The 18,425-nt window shown below is 53.9% G+C and overlaps 8 protein-coding genes across 8 annotated transcripts; 4 read left to right on the top strand and 4 right to left on the bottom strand.

Annotated features, from left to right (window-relative positions):
• Window positions 1-979: 979 nt before the first annotated feature.
• NCS54_01135400 (Hypothetical protein) lies at window positions 980-3,112 on the bottom strand (the record flags this gene model as incomplete). Its single annotated transcript, XM_053156634.1, has 2 exons — window positions 980-2,472; window positions 2,530-3,112. The coding sequence occupies 2 exons, from the start codon at window positions 3,110-3,112 to the stop codon at window positions 980-982; spliced, it is 2,076 nt and encodes a 691-aa protein (XP_053012609.1).
• A 453-nt stretch (window positions 3,113-3,565) lies between these two features.
• Window positions 3,566-4,642, top strand: NCS54_01135300 (Dolichyldiphosphatase; the record flags this gene model as incomplete). Its single annotated transcript, XM_053156633.1, has 2 exons — window positions 3,566-3,946; window positions 4,004-4,642. Exons 1-2 carry the CDS (start codon window positions 3,605-3,607, stop codon window positions 4,640-4,642), a joined length of 981 nt encoding a protein of 326 aa, XP_053012608.1. The 5' UTR covers window positions 3,566-3,604.
• Window positions 4,643-5,015: 373 nt separating this feature from the next.
• NCS54_01135200 (Hypothetical protein) lies at window positions 5,016-7,050 on the bottom strand (the record flags this gene model as incomplete). Its single annotated transcript, XM_053156632.1, has 4 exons — window positions 5,016-6,110; window positions 6,159-6,535; window positions 6,588-6,748; window positions 6,800-7,050. 4 exons carry the CDS (start codon window positions 7,048-7,050, stop codon window positions 5,016-5,018), a joined length of 1,884 nt encoding a protein of 627 aa, XP_053012607.1.
• Window positions 7,051-8,281: 1,231 nt separating this feature from the next.
• On the top strand, window positions 8,282-8,738 carry NCS54_01135100 (Hypothetical protein; the record flags this gene model as incomplete). The annotated part of the gene is made up of 2 exons (XM_053156631.1): window positions 8,282-8,325; window positions 8,375-8,738. 2 exons carry the CDS (start codon window positions 8,282-8,284, stop codon window positions 8,736-8,738), a joined length of 408 nt encoding a protein of 135 aa, XP_053012606.1.
• A 2,031-nt stretch (window positions 8,739-10,769) lies between these two features.
• NCS54_01135000 (Hypothetical protein) lies at window positions 10,770-11,033 on the top strand (the record flags this gene model as incomplete). The annotated part of the gene is made up of 2 exons (XM_053156630.1): window positions 10,770-10,891; window positions 10,946-11,033. 2 exons carry the CDS (start codon window positions 10,770-10,772, stop codon window positions 11,031-11,033), a joined length of 210 nt encoding a protein of 69 aa, XP_053012605.1.
• Window positions 11,034-11,350: 317 nt separating this feature from the next.
• Window positions 11,351-12,145, bottom strand: NCS54_01134900 (EXPERA domain-containing protein; the record flags this gene model as incomplete). Its single annotated transcript, XM_053156629.1, has 2 exons — window positions 11,351-11,541; window positions 11,599-12,145. 2 exons carry the CDS (start codon window positions 12,143-12,145, stop codon window positions 11,351-11,353), a joined length of 738 nt encoding a protein of 245 aa, XP_053012604.1.
• Window positions 12,146-12,571: 426 nt separating this feature from the next.
• Window positions 12,572-14,458, bottom strand: NCS54_01134800 (Hypothetical protein; the record flags this gene model as incomplete). Its single annotated transcript, XM_053156628.1, has 2 exons — window positions 12,572-14,314; window positions 14,372-14,458. The coding sequence occupies 2 exons, from the start codon at window positions 14,456-14,458 to the stop codon at window positions 12,572-12,574; spliced, it is 1,830 nt and encodes a 609-aa protein (XP_053012603.1).
• Window positions 14,459-16,005: 1,547 nt separating this feature from the next.
• On the top strand, window positions 16,006-17,390 carry NCS54_01134700 (PfkB domain-containing protein; the record flags this gene model as incomplete). Its single annotated transcript, XM_053156627.1, has 7 exons — window positions 16,006-16,088; window positions 16,132-16,528; window positions 16,591-16,749; window positions 16,824-16,900; window positions 16,950-16,963; window positions 17,035-17,066; window positions 17,130-17,390. 7 exons carry the CDS (start codon window positions 16,006-16,008, stop codon window positions 17,388-17,390), a joined length of 1,023 nt encoding a protein of 340 aa, XP_053012602.1.
• Between the last annotated feature and the right edge of the window lie 1,035 nt (window positions 17,391-18,425).

Below are 18,425 nucleotides of genomic sequence, written 5' to 3'. Positions count from 1 at the left end.
GGGCTCTAGGCCTCGTTTAAGTTTTGTGCTCTGACCTTGGCTTTCCAGACTTGCTGAGAGGAAAGGGACGGTTCGAATGGTTCAAACTGGCCACGTTGCCATGAATGGTTTCGTCATTCTTTGTGAGAGGAGAGCAGGTGAGCAGAACTCTAGGCGGGTCATACTCTACGGCACGGCAGTTGTTTTTCAACCTTGTGCTTGGGGAGCGGTTCAACCGGCTAGCCAGTAAGCCAGCGCTGGGAATTCGGGGGATCAACAAAGCCAAAGGTTCAATATCGCCGCCCAACGCCGATCAGCATGTGATGCCTGGCATCAAACATGGGTCTTGGAAGGGATGGTCCCCCGAGTAAAAGCAAAAGGGCGAGTCAGGCTGGGCTGGTGTTTGAAGTGATCGGCGAGTCTTGTCCAGGATCAGGTTGCTCTACCGAGTGAAAAGCCCGACTGGCGGTCTGGTGCTCGCTCGCACCCAGGCGAATGGGAGAACCCATGCACACCAAAGAGCGGTTTGAGAGGTGTAGTATCCACAGGATGATCAAGGCGTACGTACGTTCCACCTGGGCAAGAGTCTAGTCTACCGGATATGTCAAACGGTGCAGGGAGAGAGGGTCTTGTTGTTGCACAAGATGATGCCGCCTTGTTCAACGGCCGCCGCGTGCATCTCACTTTATTGTAAGTGGTGTTGCTCATCCGCGAGAGTTGAGCGGACGGAGTGTGGGAGGGTATAATACTGACATCCCGGACAGGAAGACATCGTCATTGTGGCAAGAATGATTCAGTTTCGAGAAGGATATGCAAAGAAAAAGCTCGTGGATTCATTCATTTATACATCATTCTTTGGATCTCGGAAGCAACGAGATCCGGATTCGCTATACATACGCACAAGAAACGGCTGTCTACAGTATGACATTTGAGTCACTCGGGTTGAATGAGGACTGCTGGATCATACAGGGAGGGCCCCTACTGGGCTTTCATTTCCCGGTTATTGGATTATCCAGTTGTCGCCCTCTTCGTCCGAGTCGCCTTCGACGAGGTCTTCCTCGTCCAGCAGGGCCATCTGCACGAAGCGACGAACCCATGCCTCTTGGGCTGGGTCGAGGCCGGCCTGGTTATTGTTGTTATTGTTATTGTTGACGGCCTGGTTCTGGGCCGGTTGCTGCTGCTGCTGTTGGTTGTGATGAGCGGGTGGTTGGTGTTGTTGTTGATGTTGATGTTGCTGATTCGGTCGTTGACGTGCAGCACCTCCACGCCCTCTTCCTCTCCCTCGGGGTGCCGGCGCCGCTGGCTGGTGTCTTCCACCGCCTCTTGCACCGCGTCCTCGACCCGCCGGGCCTCGAGGTGGGCCGTGGTGGCCGCGGCCCGCTGCTGGCTGTTGTGGTGCGTCAGGCGCAGCTGGAGGGACCGCCCGGCGGCCGTCTCTGGCATGGTTGTCGACTAGTCGGATAACGAGGGGACCTTCGCGAGCGACTTCGATGGCCTGACCTTGAGCGCCTAACTGAGCCTGCGGCTGGTTGGCGTCGGCGGCATTGCCCTGATCCTCGTTGTCGCTGTCATCGTCAGACTCGAACTCAACCACCTCGAGCGGTACCGCCGGCTCCTGTGCCTGTGCCTGTGCAGGACCTCTTCCTCCGATGAAGCCAAGGCCCACGTCATCGCCGTCGCCGCCCTCGAGTTCCCAGAGCCGCATGTAACATGAAGTGACCTTTCCGCCGGGCTGCTGGTTGTAGTGCTGATAGGGGTTGACGGGATCGAGCCATGACGAACACAAGTAGCAGAAGTGGGTGTCGCAACGGGAGCAGATCATGTGGTTGCAGCCGTGAGTCTTTTGCGCGGGGGCGTTGCACGTCGGACAAGGACTTGTGTGAAGCTGGAGATACTCGAGCGAGGCCTTTTCCTCCTCGCTGAGCTCGCCCTTGTCACGTCTTGGTGCGCAACGGACAAATTCTCCGTGCCATGACTGGTAACACTGGCCGCAGAAGGCAAAGCCGCAGTCTTCGCAGATGGCCAGGAGGTCCGCTCTGTTGAAGATGTCCTTCTTCTTTTTCTTCTTTGCGCTGTTGTCTCCCTCCTTTTCTTCGTCCTCTTTCTCAGACTCGGCATCAGACGTTTCGGCAAAGTCGAGACCTTCAGGCTTCTTGTGACGCTTAGATCGAGCAGCACCGTTACACCACTGGCGAGGACAGTAGATGGTGTTCTTGTCAGACTCGAGCTCGGTCTTGTACTTGAGCGTAACGTAGCGCTTGACCATGTCCTCGGCGAGGCCAATCTGGAGAAGTTCGCTGGGGCTCACGGCGACCTTTGGTTTCTTGGTCTCTTTAGAGGCAGCACGCTCCTTGGCACAGTTTGGTGCTAAGCACCGTACAGTGGATAGATTGCCCTCTTTGATGGCGTCATTGTAGAACTCCTGAAGACATTGTATGCAAAAGATGTGACCGCAGTCGAGCATCTTGTGACACTTGGATCCCTTCTTGGGGTCTGTTGATAAAGAGTTAGCATCCGAAGTCGTCAGTAAGCAATGGTGGGTCAACTTACCAAGACAGACACCACAGTCAAAGGTTTCCCTTTCAAAGGCAGCCTTCTTGGATTTAATGTCGTGGTCTAGCACGGCGAGCTTGTGCTCAGGGTCAACCTCGAGGGTTCCCTCGGCGCTGATGGTCCCAAAGACATCCTCAGCAGCACGCTGGATGTGATCAATATAAGTAAAGGCAACCATGTCACGTCCGATCTCATCCCACAGGCGCGGACCATCATCCTCGAGTCTCTTGATGGTCTCTTTCGTCAACCACTGCGGCGTCGTCGATATCTGCACTTTTGGCGGTGCATCTACAGGGTAGCCTTCGGGAAGACGGATCTGCAGCCGCAAGGACGGGAGATACGAGACCTCGAGAGAATCCACCTCTGGCTGGCCATTCTCTGCGGCCTGGCCAGGGGTGTTCAGGCCCGGGTGAGCGGGCGCAGAAGCTGCTGGGAAGGTGACGGTGACGGGAGCGGCGGGCTCGACGGGGAGCTCAATCTCAAAGGCGAAGGGGTCCTTGGCGTCAGGGTGACGGATCTCGGGGTAGATGGCCTCGAGGGAGCCGAGCTCCATAAAGCGGGGATCATCGCTCTCGTCCATGGTTGTTGATTGTGTGGGTGATATCAGGAGTGTTCATTATCCTGGATGAGGTGTGTGGTGATGTTGGTGAATGCAGAGAAAGGCTGAGCGCTCTCTGGGCAAGAGGTAAACAAACAGAGGTTTTTTTGAGTTGATGTTTGGGGTATTCACGAGTAACCCCAACAGCTTTGCTCGGTCAAGCCTCCATTGTTTGTTCTTTGACTCTTCTTTTCAAAACTCAAACATTTATCGTGAAGCGGGGGGAAAGAGAGGCTTTTGACATGGGGGGGGGAGAAAAGTCCAAAAGGGGAAATGGCGATAAGAAGAAGACAAAGAAGCGGAGACTGTTCTAGAAAAAGATGACTGTGTCCGGACAAGAATAAAACAAGTCTTTTTTCTTTCTTTCTTACTCCTTCGTCCACTTAGAAACTGTTGTTTCCGAGGCTTTTGAAGAGAGGTTGGAAGTTGATGACTCTTTTCGCCGTCGTTGGATTCGCCCACTTTAGGCGGCAGATGATGGAGTACGCCACGGAACGCCACTTCCGGGGTGGGGGGAATGCTATGCGCCACATATGCAAAGAAAGCACCAGCCACAACAAGCACGAGGCGCAACCCCCTTGTCTGTATCATGTGCATCATCTTCATCATCTACAATTGCACTTTTGCTTTCAACCCTCGACGAAACGACCTGTCCAGGCAGACAAGACCTTTTCTCTTTTTATTTTAAACTGTACAAAGTATGAAGCCTTGAAGTGTCTTTCGCGATCCTCTACAGACGAGACCTCAGAAAGATTAGTTGCCGTCATGGAGGACACGACGCCCCTTGCCTCCCTCTCCGTCACCCACGTCTACTATGTAAGCCAACATCTGCACCCTCTGTCTCCAAAACCTCCCCTAATGTAATGATTCTAGGACCCCCATGACAAACTCTCCCTCGCATGCGCGTACCTCGCCCTCCTCCCCCAAGCCCTCTGCGTCGTCTATGCCACTCTAGTCCTCTTCACGCGCGAAGTAGAGGTCGCCCTCATGTTTGCGGGCCAGCTCGCCTGCGAGGCCATCAACTTTGCTCTCAAGCGGCTTATCAAGGAGGAGAGGCCGCGGCGTATACATGGCAAGGGGTACGGCATGCCCAGCTCGCACGCGCAGTTTGTCGCATTCTGGAGCGTCTCGCTCGCTCTGTTCCTGCTTGTGCGCCATCGACCGAGACCAGCAAAGGATCACCGTCATTGGAGTGTTCCTGAGAGGTTGGCTGTGAGCGTCGCGGGAGCTGTGATTGCTGCTGCTACCGCGTGGAGTAGGGTTTATCTCAACTATCATACTACGTGGCAGGTTCTCGTGGGGTACGCTGCCGGTGTGATAAGTGCGGTTGGGTGGTTCGTCATTGTTGCTGTGGTGCGACAGATGGGCTTGTTGAGCTGGGCTCTAGACACAAAGCTAGCTAGGGCTTTCAGAGTAAGAGATCTGGTCGTGGAAGAGGACATGTGTCAGGCTGGCTGGGAGAAGTGGGAGGAGAGGAGAATAGCTGCTTCATCCGACAAGAAGACGAGGTAGATTTGCATCGACATGAATCATAATACACATTTGATAAGTCGTACAAGTAGTAGTTGGTTCAATGCCTCGAGGCCTGTCCTTGAGAACTGCCTGGGTTTCTAACTACCTGGTCTTTTCTAACACCCCCCTCAGCAAAACTCACCAAGGGGGTTATAGTTTAACCCTCCTGGTATATAACAAGAAGGCAACTGGATATCTAACAAGGTCCCAAACAATGCAATGCTTGGCTTTAAGAAAAAAAAGGAGAAGAAAGTGTCAGAAAAAGCCGCCCACCCGCCCAATCATGAATAAAAAAAAGATGGTCATGTCCCTTTCCTTTCCTGTCCGTAACACACCCAAAACAAGTCGCAGTTATCCGTTTTGACACGCGTCATCAGATCCACTGATCTTTTCTCACCTCTGGTCCAGCTCTTGAGCCCTGACGGCTATGTATCCCGCGAGAACTCACGGATGAAGATTTCGGGTTATGGGAGAAGGGACCAGGTTTTTGCCTCTGCGGGCTGTACACAGCCGAGCTGAGGGTTGGCTGGTCGTCTTGAGTCTTGTTGTCCTTGGCGCTCAGAGGGACAGGAGGCAACTCCTTTTCGAAGTTGTCCTTGACCTGGAATGTTGTGCCCTCGCCTGGCACATCAACGATGGCAATGGCTAGAGGGCTTGTCTTTCTTGGGAAGAAGGTCACGGTGCTATTTGGGCAGTCAAGGTTGTGCACCTTGTCGGCGTCTTCTTGGACTGGCGCTTTTGAGGGGCGCATGTCGTTGATGTTTGACAGGCGCAAGCCGATCTGGACAGTAGCAGTTGATACCACCGAGGAGCCACGCCGGCGTGGGCCGTCCTCGGGGACGTGGATGGCCGGTGGTGCGAGGAGGCCATCAGCCAGGTTCGCCGATGTCGAGGCCTTCTTGGCTGATGTAGGAGAGTAGGTGGTCGTGGGCAGTAGTAGTACAGGTGACTTGGGCTGCTCTTCCTTGGGGAAGATGCTGTACATGCTCTTCTTGAAGTTCTTGAGGGAGGGTTTTGCTGAGGTCCGAGCTGGTCCCGGCTTGGATGGAAGGATTTGCGATTGACGCATGCTTCCGAGTCGCAGAGGTCTGGGGAACGCATGGTTGAGCATGTCTTTTCGTGCTCCCATGACCTTGCCCTCGTCTCTAGCTTCTGCGAGCAATGTCTCCCTGCTGTTCTCTTTTCGGATTTGTTTTGGGAGTTGAAGAGGTCGGGGCATGGCAGAACTGGGGGTCGATGGTTCCAGCTCTTGTCCTTCAAGATCTGACTTGAAGCCTCTGTTCACATCGTCCTCCTCGTAGCTTCCGCTCGGGGATTTGGTCGATCGCAGGAAGAGATAGAGACATCCCGTCAAAAGGCCCGAAAGGTTGGCCACGACGGATACCACCATGGATAGTTGCATTGTTTCGGGGCTTGCTGATTGAGGATCTTCGAACGAAGTGTTGTAGAAGAAGGTTATCAGGAGTGTCTGTTGTCATTAGCTTTAAACACGCTGTAGAGAAGAAGAAGTACTCACGTAGGAGAGCAACGCAATCACCATATAGTAGACCATGCGCGAAGCCTCATCCCTCACCGCAAAGCTCATCCTGGAACCAGTGTGAAGCTTGAAAGAGATGACACCACATTGAATGAGTATCGACAAGACGATGGTGGTGAGAAGCCCGAAGCAGCCGAGATTGTATCGGTGGAGGTACCAGAACAGACCAGCGAAGCAAAAGTTTGGAGGCTGAATCGCAAAGGTGATGGAAAATGTCACGAGTAGGGAAAGCCCGATGATGATGAGACAAGCAACAACGTTCCATCGTCCTCGTGCCGGGAATATGTTTGGCTTCGTAACTCGGATCGCCAGTTCGAGGCCGAATATTAGCTGGATGAAGGGGGTGATGAACAGAGCTGTAGTCGTGTTAGTTGATGCATTGTCAGTCATCTACCATTGTTGACTTGCCTGGTAGCATAAACTGAGATATTGACCGGCATCCAAGAATCATGAGAGACTGGAAACCTTTGGACTGAGCTACCGCGTAGACAATCCCTTGAACCACGATACCGCAGGATAAAACGAAGGGGTGTACATCACGGCGCTTGATGAGCCGAAACCAAGAGGTCCTGGTAAACTTGTAAGAGTCTGCAACCTTCCTTTGGAGAACAAGTATTTACCTCCACGTCCATGCCGCATCGGTCCGCTTTGCCGTCTTCCATGACTCCCAGAATATGCTAGCAGCGGTCGCAAAGGCCGCCAACACATTGAAGCTCGCCAGAACGACGATCGATGTCCGAACTGATGCGGCCGCGGCGAGCTTGAGCTGGTTGTCCCAGGCTGAGGTCGAGTTTGCCTGGAACTGAAAGCCCGCTGTGTCCAACTCACTGCCGTCCTCGGCCCTCGGCGCGATCCAGTTGACGCTATCCATAATGTCTCTGTTGCAATTGCCGGTAGTTTAGGAGAAGGACAGGCTTCAAGCCTTAGCAGTGCCGGCACTGCGTAGTTGTTCGGGGGCATGGGATTAGGTAGACATGCCGCCTTTGCAAGAAGAAAGATAGTAGACAGGTAGGAGAGAGGGGTCACGCAAAAAGTAAAAACGAGCGATCAAAGGAGCACACGACAATGGCCGCTACAGTCAAGTAGTGACCTCTTGCCGCAGACTGGAACCGTCTGGACAAGGCGAGGCTGCGAAAAGAGTGAATTGATACACCAAGAAAGGAGAGAAAAGGAAGGCTCCTGGCCTACACCAACAACTGAACTGAATGTACAAAGAACGGTATGAAGGTTCAACCCAATATCATCCGGACTAAGGCAAAGAGGCGATGCAAATCTTGATATCTCTGTCCCATCGGAGGCGCATCAAGCCGACTCAAGGGCCCAGACTGGTCCTCGACCACCCCGGCGACGAGAAGAAGGGGACCCCTGAGAAGCAGAATCTCAGCAGGAGCAAGGGTTCTGGGTGCGCCATGACGGCGTTTGGTAACATCGTGGATGGACTCCCTTGTAGCCCTAGATGGGGGAGCTCAAGCCAAGCCCTCGGTATAGAGGGATGTCCTGCATTAGGGTGACAGGAGGCTCCTGTTGGAGATGGGGGTATTGTTTCACCTGGGGCATGTCGAGTTTTTTTTTTTTTTGAGCGATTATGTGTGATTATGTGGCAATTCTTCACTCGTAAAAGAATTGCTTCTCTTGAAGCTCTTCAAGAGTCTTGATGAAAGAGTTGATCAAGTCGTCGTAGTCATCGAGTCAGGTTCCTTCCGTTGGAGCGCAGGTTAATGCAACGAAATTGATCAAGGTGCAGACCAAAAAACGCCATCAAAGCCCAAGGCCGCCCCCGAGAGCACGCATCTCGACGCTTAGCATAGCTAGTATGGAGCCGAACAAAGCCGGCCGAGAGGCTGAAGCATTGCTGGAACAAGGTCGAGTTTCGTCGTGTTGTAGAAGGAGGAGTTGAAGTCGTCGGGGCCTCTGCGCTAGTTCGTATCAGGACTAGCTCGCACCCCCTGACGGGCAGCGATAAAACACCAGAAACGACAGGGGATGAGACGCTATTACTACACGAACAACACTCGCTCGGGGGGGGGCAGGTCTGAGATCCGGATGGCAGGTAACACGGATCCAGCCAGTGCCGACACAGGCTGGACGCGGGGTGAACGAACATGGTCCAAGCTGCTAAAAGCTCTTCAACAGTTACAGGTTACAGGTGTGTCTTGTTCCTAGGTCCACTGAGCTGAACCACTGACTGCCTGTAGCTGCAGTGTGCACGGCCAGACCAACAAACACGAGAAGACGAAGAGAGAAAAGAAGTGCTCTGTGCGGTGGCTGGCGTTCTCGATTTGTTGTTTCAACATGTCGACAAGGGCCTTTGAAACTCTCGGCCGTGTAAGCGAGGACGGACATCTTGTTCGATTTGGGTCAAGATTCGCCAAGTTTGTCCAAGAGGCCGTCCTGCTGTTAGCGAGATCTTGTGTGCTAGCTGTCAGCGGGGTGGCGATGCCATTTGACAGCTTCACCAGGCCAGGGTGTCAGAGTTGTCCTTCAGTTGGAGTCTCTCAACGAGGCATGCTTGGTATCTTGAAATTCAACCTCAAAACAATATCATGCACAATACTATAATTGGCGCCAATAGCCCATTTACTTGAAAACGAAAAAGAAACAAAGTGAGGCTTGCTCACCACAGACTCAACCTCCAGGCCTCCATTCCCAGCCTCCCGGTCCCGTGCAATCAATGTGAGACTGCCCGCATCAAGCTCTATCGCCCACGCGAACCCAATTGCGGAAAACGCTACATGCACTAGAAAGTGCGCATGGAAAGCAACGAGTCAAGTCAAGTCAAAGTCCAGCCCGCGATATCAAAGCCCTTGTCCAGGCGTTGACTGTTGAGTCCGGATCGAGTTGGCACCGCGAAAGTAAGCGAGGGCATGAACCAACAACCAACTAACAGATACGAGAACAATGAAGGCGAACCAACAACTTGTATCTCCTGAAACTACCTGCAAAAGACATCACAGAAATCTCACTTTACATTCTCCTGCTTCAGTTCAGTGATATCATCTCCCACGTGCAGCTGACGGGCATACACGTCCGTGAGCCGCTGGAGTGTGGATGGATTTCAGAGGCACAGCACAGCTTTGCTGAGCTTGGCAACCCGCATTCTTTGACAAGAAGACATCTCAAGCTCTCAAGCTCTTACTTCCCGGCGGCACGACGGGAGCTACGGAGGTAAAATCCGGACGTGGATACCCCCCCTTTCCAACGGTATGGTATCGTTTCGGCGCGGTTCCGCTGGTGCAAGAGTTCTGAGGACAGACAGAAGCTCCAATACAGCTACCACCGCGGAATGCTCCGGAGCTCACGTGAAACGGGCTTCAGAACGGACAAAGTCTCTTGCGAGTTTTGATATCCTCTTGTCTGTAACAAAGTGACAGGCCTAGGACGTCATCCCTGGTCCGGAAAGCAACAGCGGGTACTCCCGGCGGAGGAAGAAAGGACAAGCAGCCACGCAGTCATGATATCAGAGCAGAAGAGAGAAGAATGAAGAAGGTGCAACGTAAGAAACCAAGATTTTTGAGCTTACTCCAACGCCCGAAAGAGGAGCAAAAGAGGCAACAGGATCAAAAAGCCCGGAGGCAATGCTCCGTGTAGACTGAGCACAAGCAAGAGTTAGATCTCGATGTCGGGCATTGGTGGGGGATGCATTCAGCCGGCGGCAGGTGCAAAAGCAGAAAAACTGCAGAAAAACGATCGTGGCTGGAGAAGATGTAAGCCAGCAAGCAAGACAAATCGGACGTGTGAGCCAACTAGACACGCAGTAAGAGAAATTGGCTGAATGCTCAAACGTCTTCATCCACGTCATAGCAACTCTTCCATACGTCACCGCCACATCTTGAAAAACCCCACCATTTGTGGCGCCGCCAGAGAAGAGAGCACCAGCGAGTCCAGAACACTGGGCAGAAAGTGGGCCATGAAGATCAACAGCCGCAAGAAGGGAAGGAATTCGATCATCAATACTCGTAGAACATGGCATTCTGTACACATCTAAACCGTAATTCGTGTACTTTCTTACAACCTGCAAGGGGCAAGATTGCGTGTTGAACTACAATTACCCCGCAACGCGAGAGACGCGACTTGTTGCAAGTCTTGATGACGTCTGAGTGATGGTCGCTACAACTCTGACGTCAACCGAGCTTGTTTGCAAGCAGTCATCACAAGCCAAACACAACCAGAGCAGGGCCCCCCGTATGGAGCCTCAATTTCTGCTGTTATCCGTACGTATGTAGTAAGAAATCAACAACAAAAAAAGTCTATGACGACATTTTCCCATGTTCACCCCCGGTTTGCTTCACATGACATTCTTCCGATCTGGTTGCTGCTCTCTTTGACAGTGGAGGCAGGACCAACCAAAGATCGTGTGCGTGTCAAACGGGGAAATGGGCAAGCGCGATGACGAGAGGAGAGGGAGCTCCTTCCTCCCTGCCTGAGGTCCGGGGAATTCTCTCAGAGAGTGAATCATGATCTATATAAACCTCCTTCTGCCACCTCCAAGATTCGATTCTTCTTCTCTCATCATCACACACACTCTCAAGCACAAAGCACCACAACAACTTTCAACCAACCTTCAAACCAACCCAACCACAACCTATCACAATGGATTCCATCAAGCAGGGCGCCAACTACGTCGCTGAGAAGGCTCAGGAGGCCACCTCTGGTACCTCCAAGGAGGCCAACAAGCAGGTCGCCAAGGACTCTGATGCCGGCCTCGGCACCCGGTAAGTCACTCGACTCTCTACTCCTCTATCAACAGACGACTAACACTTCTTCAGTGCCTCTGCTGCCAAGGACGCTATTGGCGACAAGGCCCAGGAGAAGAAGCACGAGGGCAAGGGCGAGGCCCACAAGGAGGCCATCTAAGCTCAACCACATCTCGACAAACAACAACCACGAGTTGAACGGAGGAGATATGGAACTATCCTGAGGAGGATTCGGGCTGACTCCCCATTGTTTTGGAGCAGCACCGCGAATTGGCATTCAGATACCCTACATTCAGTAGCCCCTCAATCGACCTAATAACGACATGAACATGTGCCTGCTTGTGATGGATGTGATGATTGTTCCTCCTTTTTCATGGATGGCTACCTAATTAGAGGCCTACCAGATGACAGCTGAAATTGTGTTTTGTGCCACTTCTTCGAGCTGCCTCGAGCTGTTCAAGACTCTCCTGTGAACTCTCACAGGCTCTTCTTGCTCTGTCGCACACTCAGCGCGTTGGAGATGTCCTTTGCCGAGTACCAGATGACCCAGAGAGGGATCCACACCCAGAGCGTGTTGAAGAAGACAAGATACACCCAGAGGTACATGAAGTTGCTCGTGTCGAGGTTTAGGTTACCAATGAGCCACTCGGGGCAGAAGGTCATGAAGCCTGGCAAGTCACCGTTAACCAAACAAGCTCTGTCTCTACGAAGCCATTCAAACTTACCTCCATACAGCTCGCAGGTCGCTAGGATGATCATCCAGATGCTGACCTTGGGATCCCGCTTGGCAAGGCAATAACAAATATACACAGCCAACGGTCCATCGAAAAACACCGTCAGCAACTCCAAGCTCACGACGCCCAAGTCAACACCCGCCCATCGCTTATCCGCCTTGGCATACACCATCCACAGCTGCGCAAACGGATTGCTGCCTCCAGACTGCGCGCCATACACGCGATCGCTGTAACCCAAGAACCCAGCAGGCGTGGGGAAGTATCCGGCCGTCGACTCGGAGATCTGCTCGTGCGAGAAGAAGCAGTGGTAGAGGAAGCTGCCCTCGAGGAGGAAGTGGCATAGCGCGTCGGCGAGGTGCCAGATGAAGAGGAACCGGAGGGTTCCTGTGGATGACGAGGGGAGGAAGCGTAGGGACGCGAGGTAGGCGGCTGCGACGATGGCGAGAGTCGAGAGGAGGGAGATGATTGTCGTCTGGTCGAAGAGGTCGGGTGGGAGGGACGAGGTCCACGACTCGGCGGAGGGAGCTTCTGCGGCCATTGTGATGGGATTGCGACTTCAATTGGGTGCTTCCAAGACTGTAGATGGCGTTGGAATGGTTTACACGAGACAATTGAGTCGTGTTTAGATGGGAGCGGTGTCGAGATGATGCTCGACGGGGAGTTAATTTCACAGCCATTGTGGGGTGCAGATGTTACACCTGCATATAAGCAGCTGCCTGTGCATGCACACTCTCCACCATCCAATGATAGAGGATATTCACATCTATCAAGACTCTCGCAGTAATGTCTCTTACTTGGATTAACAGTAGAATACATAGTCATTGCTGTATTAGTCCTTGCGTTTGTAATTCTTGGTCCTATAATACAGAATACACATTTCCCTGGTCCGTTGATCCCTACATGTATATGCACATTTCATAACCCATACTCATGCATCCATCCATTCATATACCTCCACAACCCATCATTTGTCCCATTCCTTGAAGCTCTTCTGCTTCTGCCTCGTGTTCCAACCGAGCTTCCCACTGATGCTATTCACCCAATCCTCGCTCCGCCGTCCCTCAGACTGCACCGAAGCGAACGGATACCGACTTGCGCTGATGGTGACGTAGTCGCCCGGCTTAAGCTCGATACGCTCGCGGCCGTCAAAGCTGGCCCATGACGCCGTCCGCGCATTGTACGGCACTCCGATACGCAGAACGATCGTGTCGGGGAGGATGATGGGTCGGAAAGACAATGTGTGCGCGCAGATGGACGTGACTAGCATCACGGGGTTCTCCGGGTGGCAGAGCGAGCCGCCGGCCGCCAGGTTATACGCCGTCGAGCCCGTAGGCGTCGACACGCAGATGCCGTCGGCGAGCACCGAGGTGAAGTGCTCGTCGTCGCCAAAGATCTCGGTGTACGACATGGCTAGAATATACGTCAATGATACAACATCTCCTGCAGGGGCGGTGCGGGTTATGGGATTCTCACTTGGATTGGGCCCTCGGTCCACCACCACCTCGTTCAGAATCTCAAACGTCCCATCCGGTCGATGCGTGTGCTCGTCTTCTCTCTCCTCTCCGATTAGTTCTTCCACGAGGTCGCGCTGTCGGTGCAGCTCTTCCCCATCTTCCTCTCCGGCCTCGTCTTGAAGCTCTGGCCGTTTCCGTGGCTGGCTCCTCATGACGGTGCCCTCGAATCGCAGCCGTAGGCTCACTGTGACACCCTTAGCAAAGGCCGATGTGAGTGTCCGCTGGTAGTCCTCAAAATCAAACTTGGTCAGAAAGCCTAAGCTTCCCAGCGCAAAGCTCAGCACAGGGGGCACGATGCGCTGGAACAGCCAGCTAGCATAGAGCACCGTACCGTCGCCACCGAGCGAAATGACAAAGTCAAACGTGTGTGGCCGTGTCCGGCACATGTGCTCGTCCCAGTACCGCAAACGCTTGTGAAGCATCTCGCGCGCCGCCTCCTCGTCCATCTCTCCCAGCCCGGCGTATCCCTTGCTCAAATCATCGATGAGCCCCTTGACGTCAAATCTCTTGTTTGTCTTGAGCTTGTCCTGAACGTAGACGGTGTATGCGGTTTCCCGGTCGTGGTGAAGCAGCCAGTGCGTCAGCTCGCGCGTCTTGGGGATCAGGTCCTGGTCATAGATCTTTGTGAGGAGGAAGATGGACTTGACGCGGAACCGGATGCGCATGCTGCTCAGACGACGGCTCAGCTCCCGCACGCCCCAGGCCATGTCGCTGAGCTGCTGCTTGGTGAGCAGCCGGCTGCGCACGTCGTCGTAGTCTGTGAGGTCCAGGTTGGAGAGGCTCTTTGTCATCTGCTGCGTCCAGGCCTGCTGGTCAGCTTGCCCACCGCCGAGATGATCCATGCTATCGGGTTCGACAACGGCTCGGCACTTCTTGTTGGACTTGGGGTCGACCAAGACATCGAGGCTCTGGTCCCTGGGATCAACCTGATCGCCATCATCGGTGGTGTGACTTGTGGTGACGCTGATGTCCGGCACGTTGCCCATGTACCCGGTCGAGGCCTGTCCCGTCGAGTATTCTGAGTCGGGCTCGCTGGCAGAGCTGGCTGCATCCTTTGCTCGGCGTTGGCTGTCGAGGAACTGGTGAACGAGGCATTCGTCGCGGCGGGTCGGACGGCGAATCATGGGCTGCCTCATCTCAGAGGCGACCATGGAGCTCTTTCGACGATAGGGGTTTCCCGGGTCAAAGACGACCTGCAAGCGACGTCAGGAGGAGCCGTCGAGCACTGCAAAGAGGAAGAGAGGCGTTACCTCGACGGCGTTACCATCGTCATCAGAGCTCCCGCCAGAGCTACAGCTCTCTTCAAAAGTGATGTGTTTTCCTGCGCGCTCGCCCATGGCTGCGTGCGTATGCTAATGAGTAGTGACAATTCAGCACGACACAAGCACACCCTGTATCTACTCTCGTCTGATATCGCCTGTCGCGTCGCGTGTTGTAGGTTCCCAGTAGATGACGTTGTGCGCCGGGTCTTGATGGCGGGGCAGATGGGCCCACTTGATCACCTCCAGGAGAGGAGAGAAGCAAGATTGCCGCAAGAGGAAGTTGGATGTGAATGAAAAACTCTCGTAGGATGAGATGCCGGTTTTCGATTGCGCCTCGACGGTAGAGCAAGGTTTTTGTGCGAGATGTAGATGTAGATGCAGCTGGTCAAGGTTGAATGAGGAAGGGAAGCCTCTTGCTGGAAGCGGCTGACTTGGCAAGCTCAGATCATCGAGGCTCGTTCGCCCAATGGATGTTTTCACCGATGGTAAGTCTTTGGCTGCTGCCGCAATGGATGATTCTTTCAGGTGGGGTTGGGTTTCTCAGAAGCCTTTGCTAGAGCTACCGTGACTGATTGTGCCGCATCTACATCACAACCATGATCTCTATAGCTTGTCATTGGCTACTTGAGTCGGCCGACTGTAGGTAGGTAGACAGCCTTGTCTCTTTTCTCCGTGAGCAGAGCCCCTCTCATGTCTGGCTTAGTGAAGCTGACTCAACCTGTAAGCCATATTATCAAGACCACGAAGGATTCGCCAGAAGTTAAGCAGTCAAGCAGGCATGGCGTCTCCCGTGCTTAGCGCCATGTTATCTCAACCTCTCTCCGTCGATTGGTGTTCAAGTCGGCTACCCTGAAGCTGTCACGACGTCGAGCTCTCCCTCCGTTTTGGCTGTAATAACACTGCGGCTTCGTCTTTACACAAGCTTGCCGTGATAATTTTGCTTTTTTGTCCTTACAGTCTGGTATTTTAGCCATACCCACAAGTGACAAGTAAATATCCTGGTCTGTTCCATGGTGAAAAGATTGGATACTAGACACTCGTTGCACGCCTTAATGATATCTGTATTTCCTAGTATACTAGCAATCCTAGATCAAGAAAAAAGAGCCCCAAGGCATACCAGAGGGGTATAAATAATTAGTCTCTATCCCACAGGCAAGCCCCTATGACAAGACAGTAGCCCTCCAAAATGTTGTCGTTGTGACATGTGCCTCAGTCTTCAAAACTCAACCCACTTGGCTACACCACTGCACATACCCTATACCATGCCCATCAACGGCCCTGGAAGCCACAAACTCTAGACAGATACTGGGCGTTTTAGACTATGCTTCACCATTCCGAGTTCACATCGGTTATCATAGATCAGCATCGTAGATTACACCGTGAACAGAGCATTTGTCATGTTTTGACAAAGGTAAATCGGTAAAAAGGCCAATCAACAAAACTGTGGAACTCAAGCCCTCGCCCTTGGTTGGCCGAAACGTCTTCCAACCGGGTCGAAATGGCCGTCACAATCATCACCACTACATCTACACAGCACAGAGATACGGATATCACAACGCCATAAACCGCACACGCCTCGAGAACGCAGCAAACCAGAAAGCCCGCTCGAGACCTCAGCCACAATGGCCGACCAAGCCAAGAAGCACTTGATCGTCGTAGGAGCCTGCTACTTGGACACGATCCTCAGGAACGCACCACCAACCGTGTCTACGAGGGCCGCCATGGCGTCTACTAACTCACCTCTCCAGTGTCCCCTTCTTCCCGTCCGAAGACTCCAAGCTGCGCGCCACCAGCCTCAGCATCCGACGTGGGGGCAACTGCCCAAATTCCCTTGAGGTCCTTGAGCAGTTGTTCGTTGACCATGATGCCCTCCAGCTGCATCTAGTGTCACCCCTACCCAATGCCTCGTCATCTGCAACACGACGCATCATCTCGTCCTTTGGTCCAGAGTCCAACATCAACTTCCACCACTGCATCTACCGTGATGCCAGTACCGAGGCGGCTAGCAGTTATATCATCCGCAGCGAGGAGTCAGGTAGCCGTACCCTTGTCAACTATAATGACCTACCAGAGATGACCCGGGACGAGTTTGAGCCCATCGCGCGGAGCTTCGATCCGGACCAGGAGACGTGGTGGCACTTTGAGGTGGGATCCACGAGCACCAACTTCGTCCGCCTGCTGGCCTTGGGCTGACATGGAGGAAACAGGGCCGAATCCCTGACACGACTCTGAAGTGCATCCGTCTCCTGCGTAACGTGCTACCAAGCGCGCAGATAAGTGTCGAGGTAGAGAAGCCGGGCCGCGAAGGTTTGTCGGAGCTGGCGGCCGAGGCAGACGTCGTCTTTTACTCGCGGAGCTGGGCCGAGGTATGAGCAAACCCACAATCCGCCCGTCTGTTTGTCGTGAGCCGGCACCGCCTGACAATGCCATGGATGCATAGAGTCGAGGACACCAGTCCCCGGAGGCCTGCCTGAGAGCTGAGGGACACCGCAAGGCGTACGTGGAATCCGAGATTGTGTATGCCTGCCTGCTTGGGCTTCGTTGGCTGACCATGATGCATACCTAGGTCGCTGGCACTGTGTACGTGGGGTGCAGACGGAGCCGCTGGTCTGTCTCGGTCCGCAGGCGAGTGTTTTCGCTGCCCTGTCCAGGGCGAAGCCAGAGGAGACATATCCGTGGTCGAGTACGTCGTCCCGCCCTGCCCATCTTCCCATGTCATGTCCCAAGATGCCCCTCCTTGGCATAGCACAAGAGCACAGTAGCGGGAACTGCAACAACTGACCATTGCCCGAGATATAGTGCGGTGGGAGCCGGGGACACCTTCATAGCTGGAATGCTGTACGGGCTGCTATGCCACCCCGGCGACTGGAGCACCGGGGAGAAGCTGGGTTTCGCCGTCCGACTGGCCACACTGAAAGTGCAGCGGGAGGGGTTCGCTGGGCTCGGGGCAGACATGCTGGGGACTTGGATGCGGTCGAGTGCCAGATTGGTCTCCTCTGCCGCCTAGCGGCTCAGTCGGTAAACATGATCCTCATCTGCTTGACGACGATCGAGGCACCACACGCTCAACCCTTGGTGCAAGGGTGGGCCGGGAAAGAAGACGGAAGGTCAAGGGATGATGCCGAGGGCGCTAAGTCAACAAGAGCAAAGGAAAAAACGACCAAGACAGACAGACAGACAGGCGACAGATGGCTTACAGCGGCTGCGACTCGACTGTGCGAGATTAAGTGGGAGGAAGAGAGTGTGAGCGAGCCTGGGCCTGGAAGGGGGGCTGACGGTGGACGGACGGGGGAGTAGGGAGGGGGAGAAAGGCGGTGAAAATGGGATAAGGTCCTTCCTCTGCCTATAGTGGGTGCCAGACAAGAGTGGTGACAAGGGGCAGCAGGCGTTAGCATCGAGTTGTGTGCACTATCGACATCTTTCTCCAGGTCCACAAGACCACCATGTCTGTCTCAATCTTTGCTCTGTTGGGTGCCGTGGTGATGCAGGTGGATGCAAAGGTTCTGCTGCTAAAAGTAGGGGCCGGGAAAATGCTGCAAGACACGACCTTTGGCCACGCGGATGTGCCGGGGGGCTTCTGCATGAAGACAACTAGTCTGGGAGCCGTCTCTGGTTGAGCACATCACCATGGGCGATACCCAGGAGAGTGGCCAACGTCTGTTGCTAATGCATCCTAGAGGAGCAAGCGGCGTCGTCATGCCATGAGGAGAGGTTGCCAAGAGGTAGGTTGGCTAAGGTGATGAGTCGTGAATCGCTGTCTGGCTGGTTGCTGCTGGGCTTGGCTCTCCCAACTCACATCGCAGCATCATCGGGAAACGGGGACAAGCTTGAGACGTGTCAGATGGGACGGGAGGAAACGTGAGAGGGAGTCAGTGGCTGCCCGCTTGACAGGGCCGGCGCCATGCTCGTAAGGGTTGGGCCGCGAGGGGATCGAGACGCTCTCACGGTAGACCTAAACAAGGTACAGAGTACGGATACAGTACATCCAGTACCGGCAGTGGACTGCTAGAAAGGGGCGCGAGGTTGACCAGGAATATCGGAT

The sequence above is a fragment of the Fusarium falciforme genome, chromosome 9, assembly GCF_026873545.1.
Source record: "Fusarium falciforme chromosome 9, complete sequence".
Lineage (NCBI taxonomy): Eukaryota > Fungi > Ascomycota > Sordariomycetes > Hypocreales > Nectriaceae > Fusarium > Fusarium falciforme.
The sequence above is the reverse complement of the archived record's forward strand: the minus strand, read 5'-3'. Positions and strand labels throughout refer to the sequence as shown.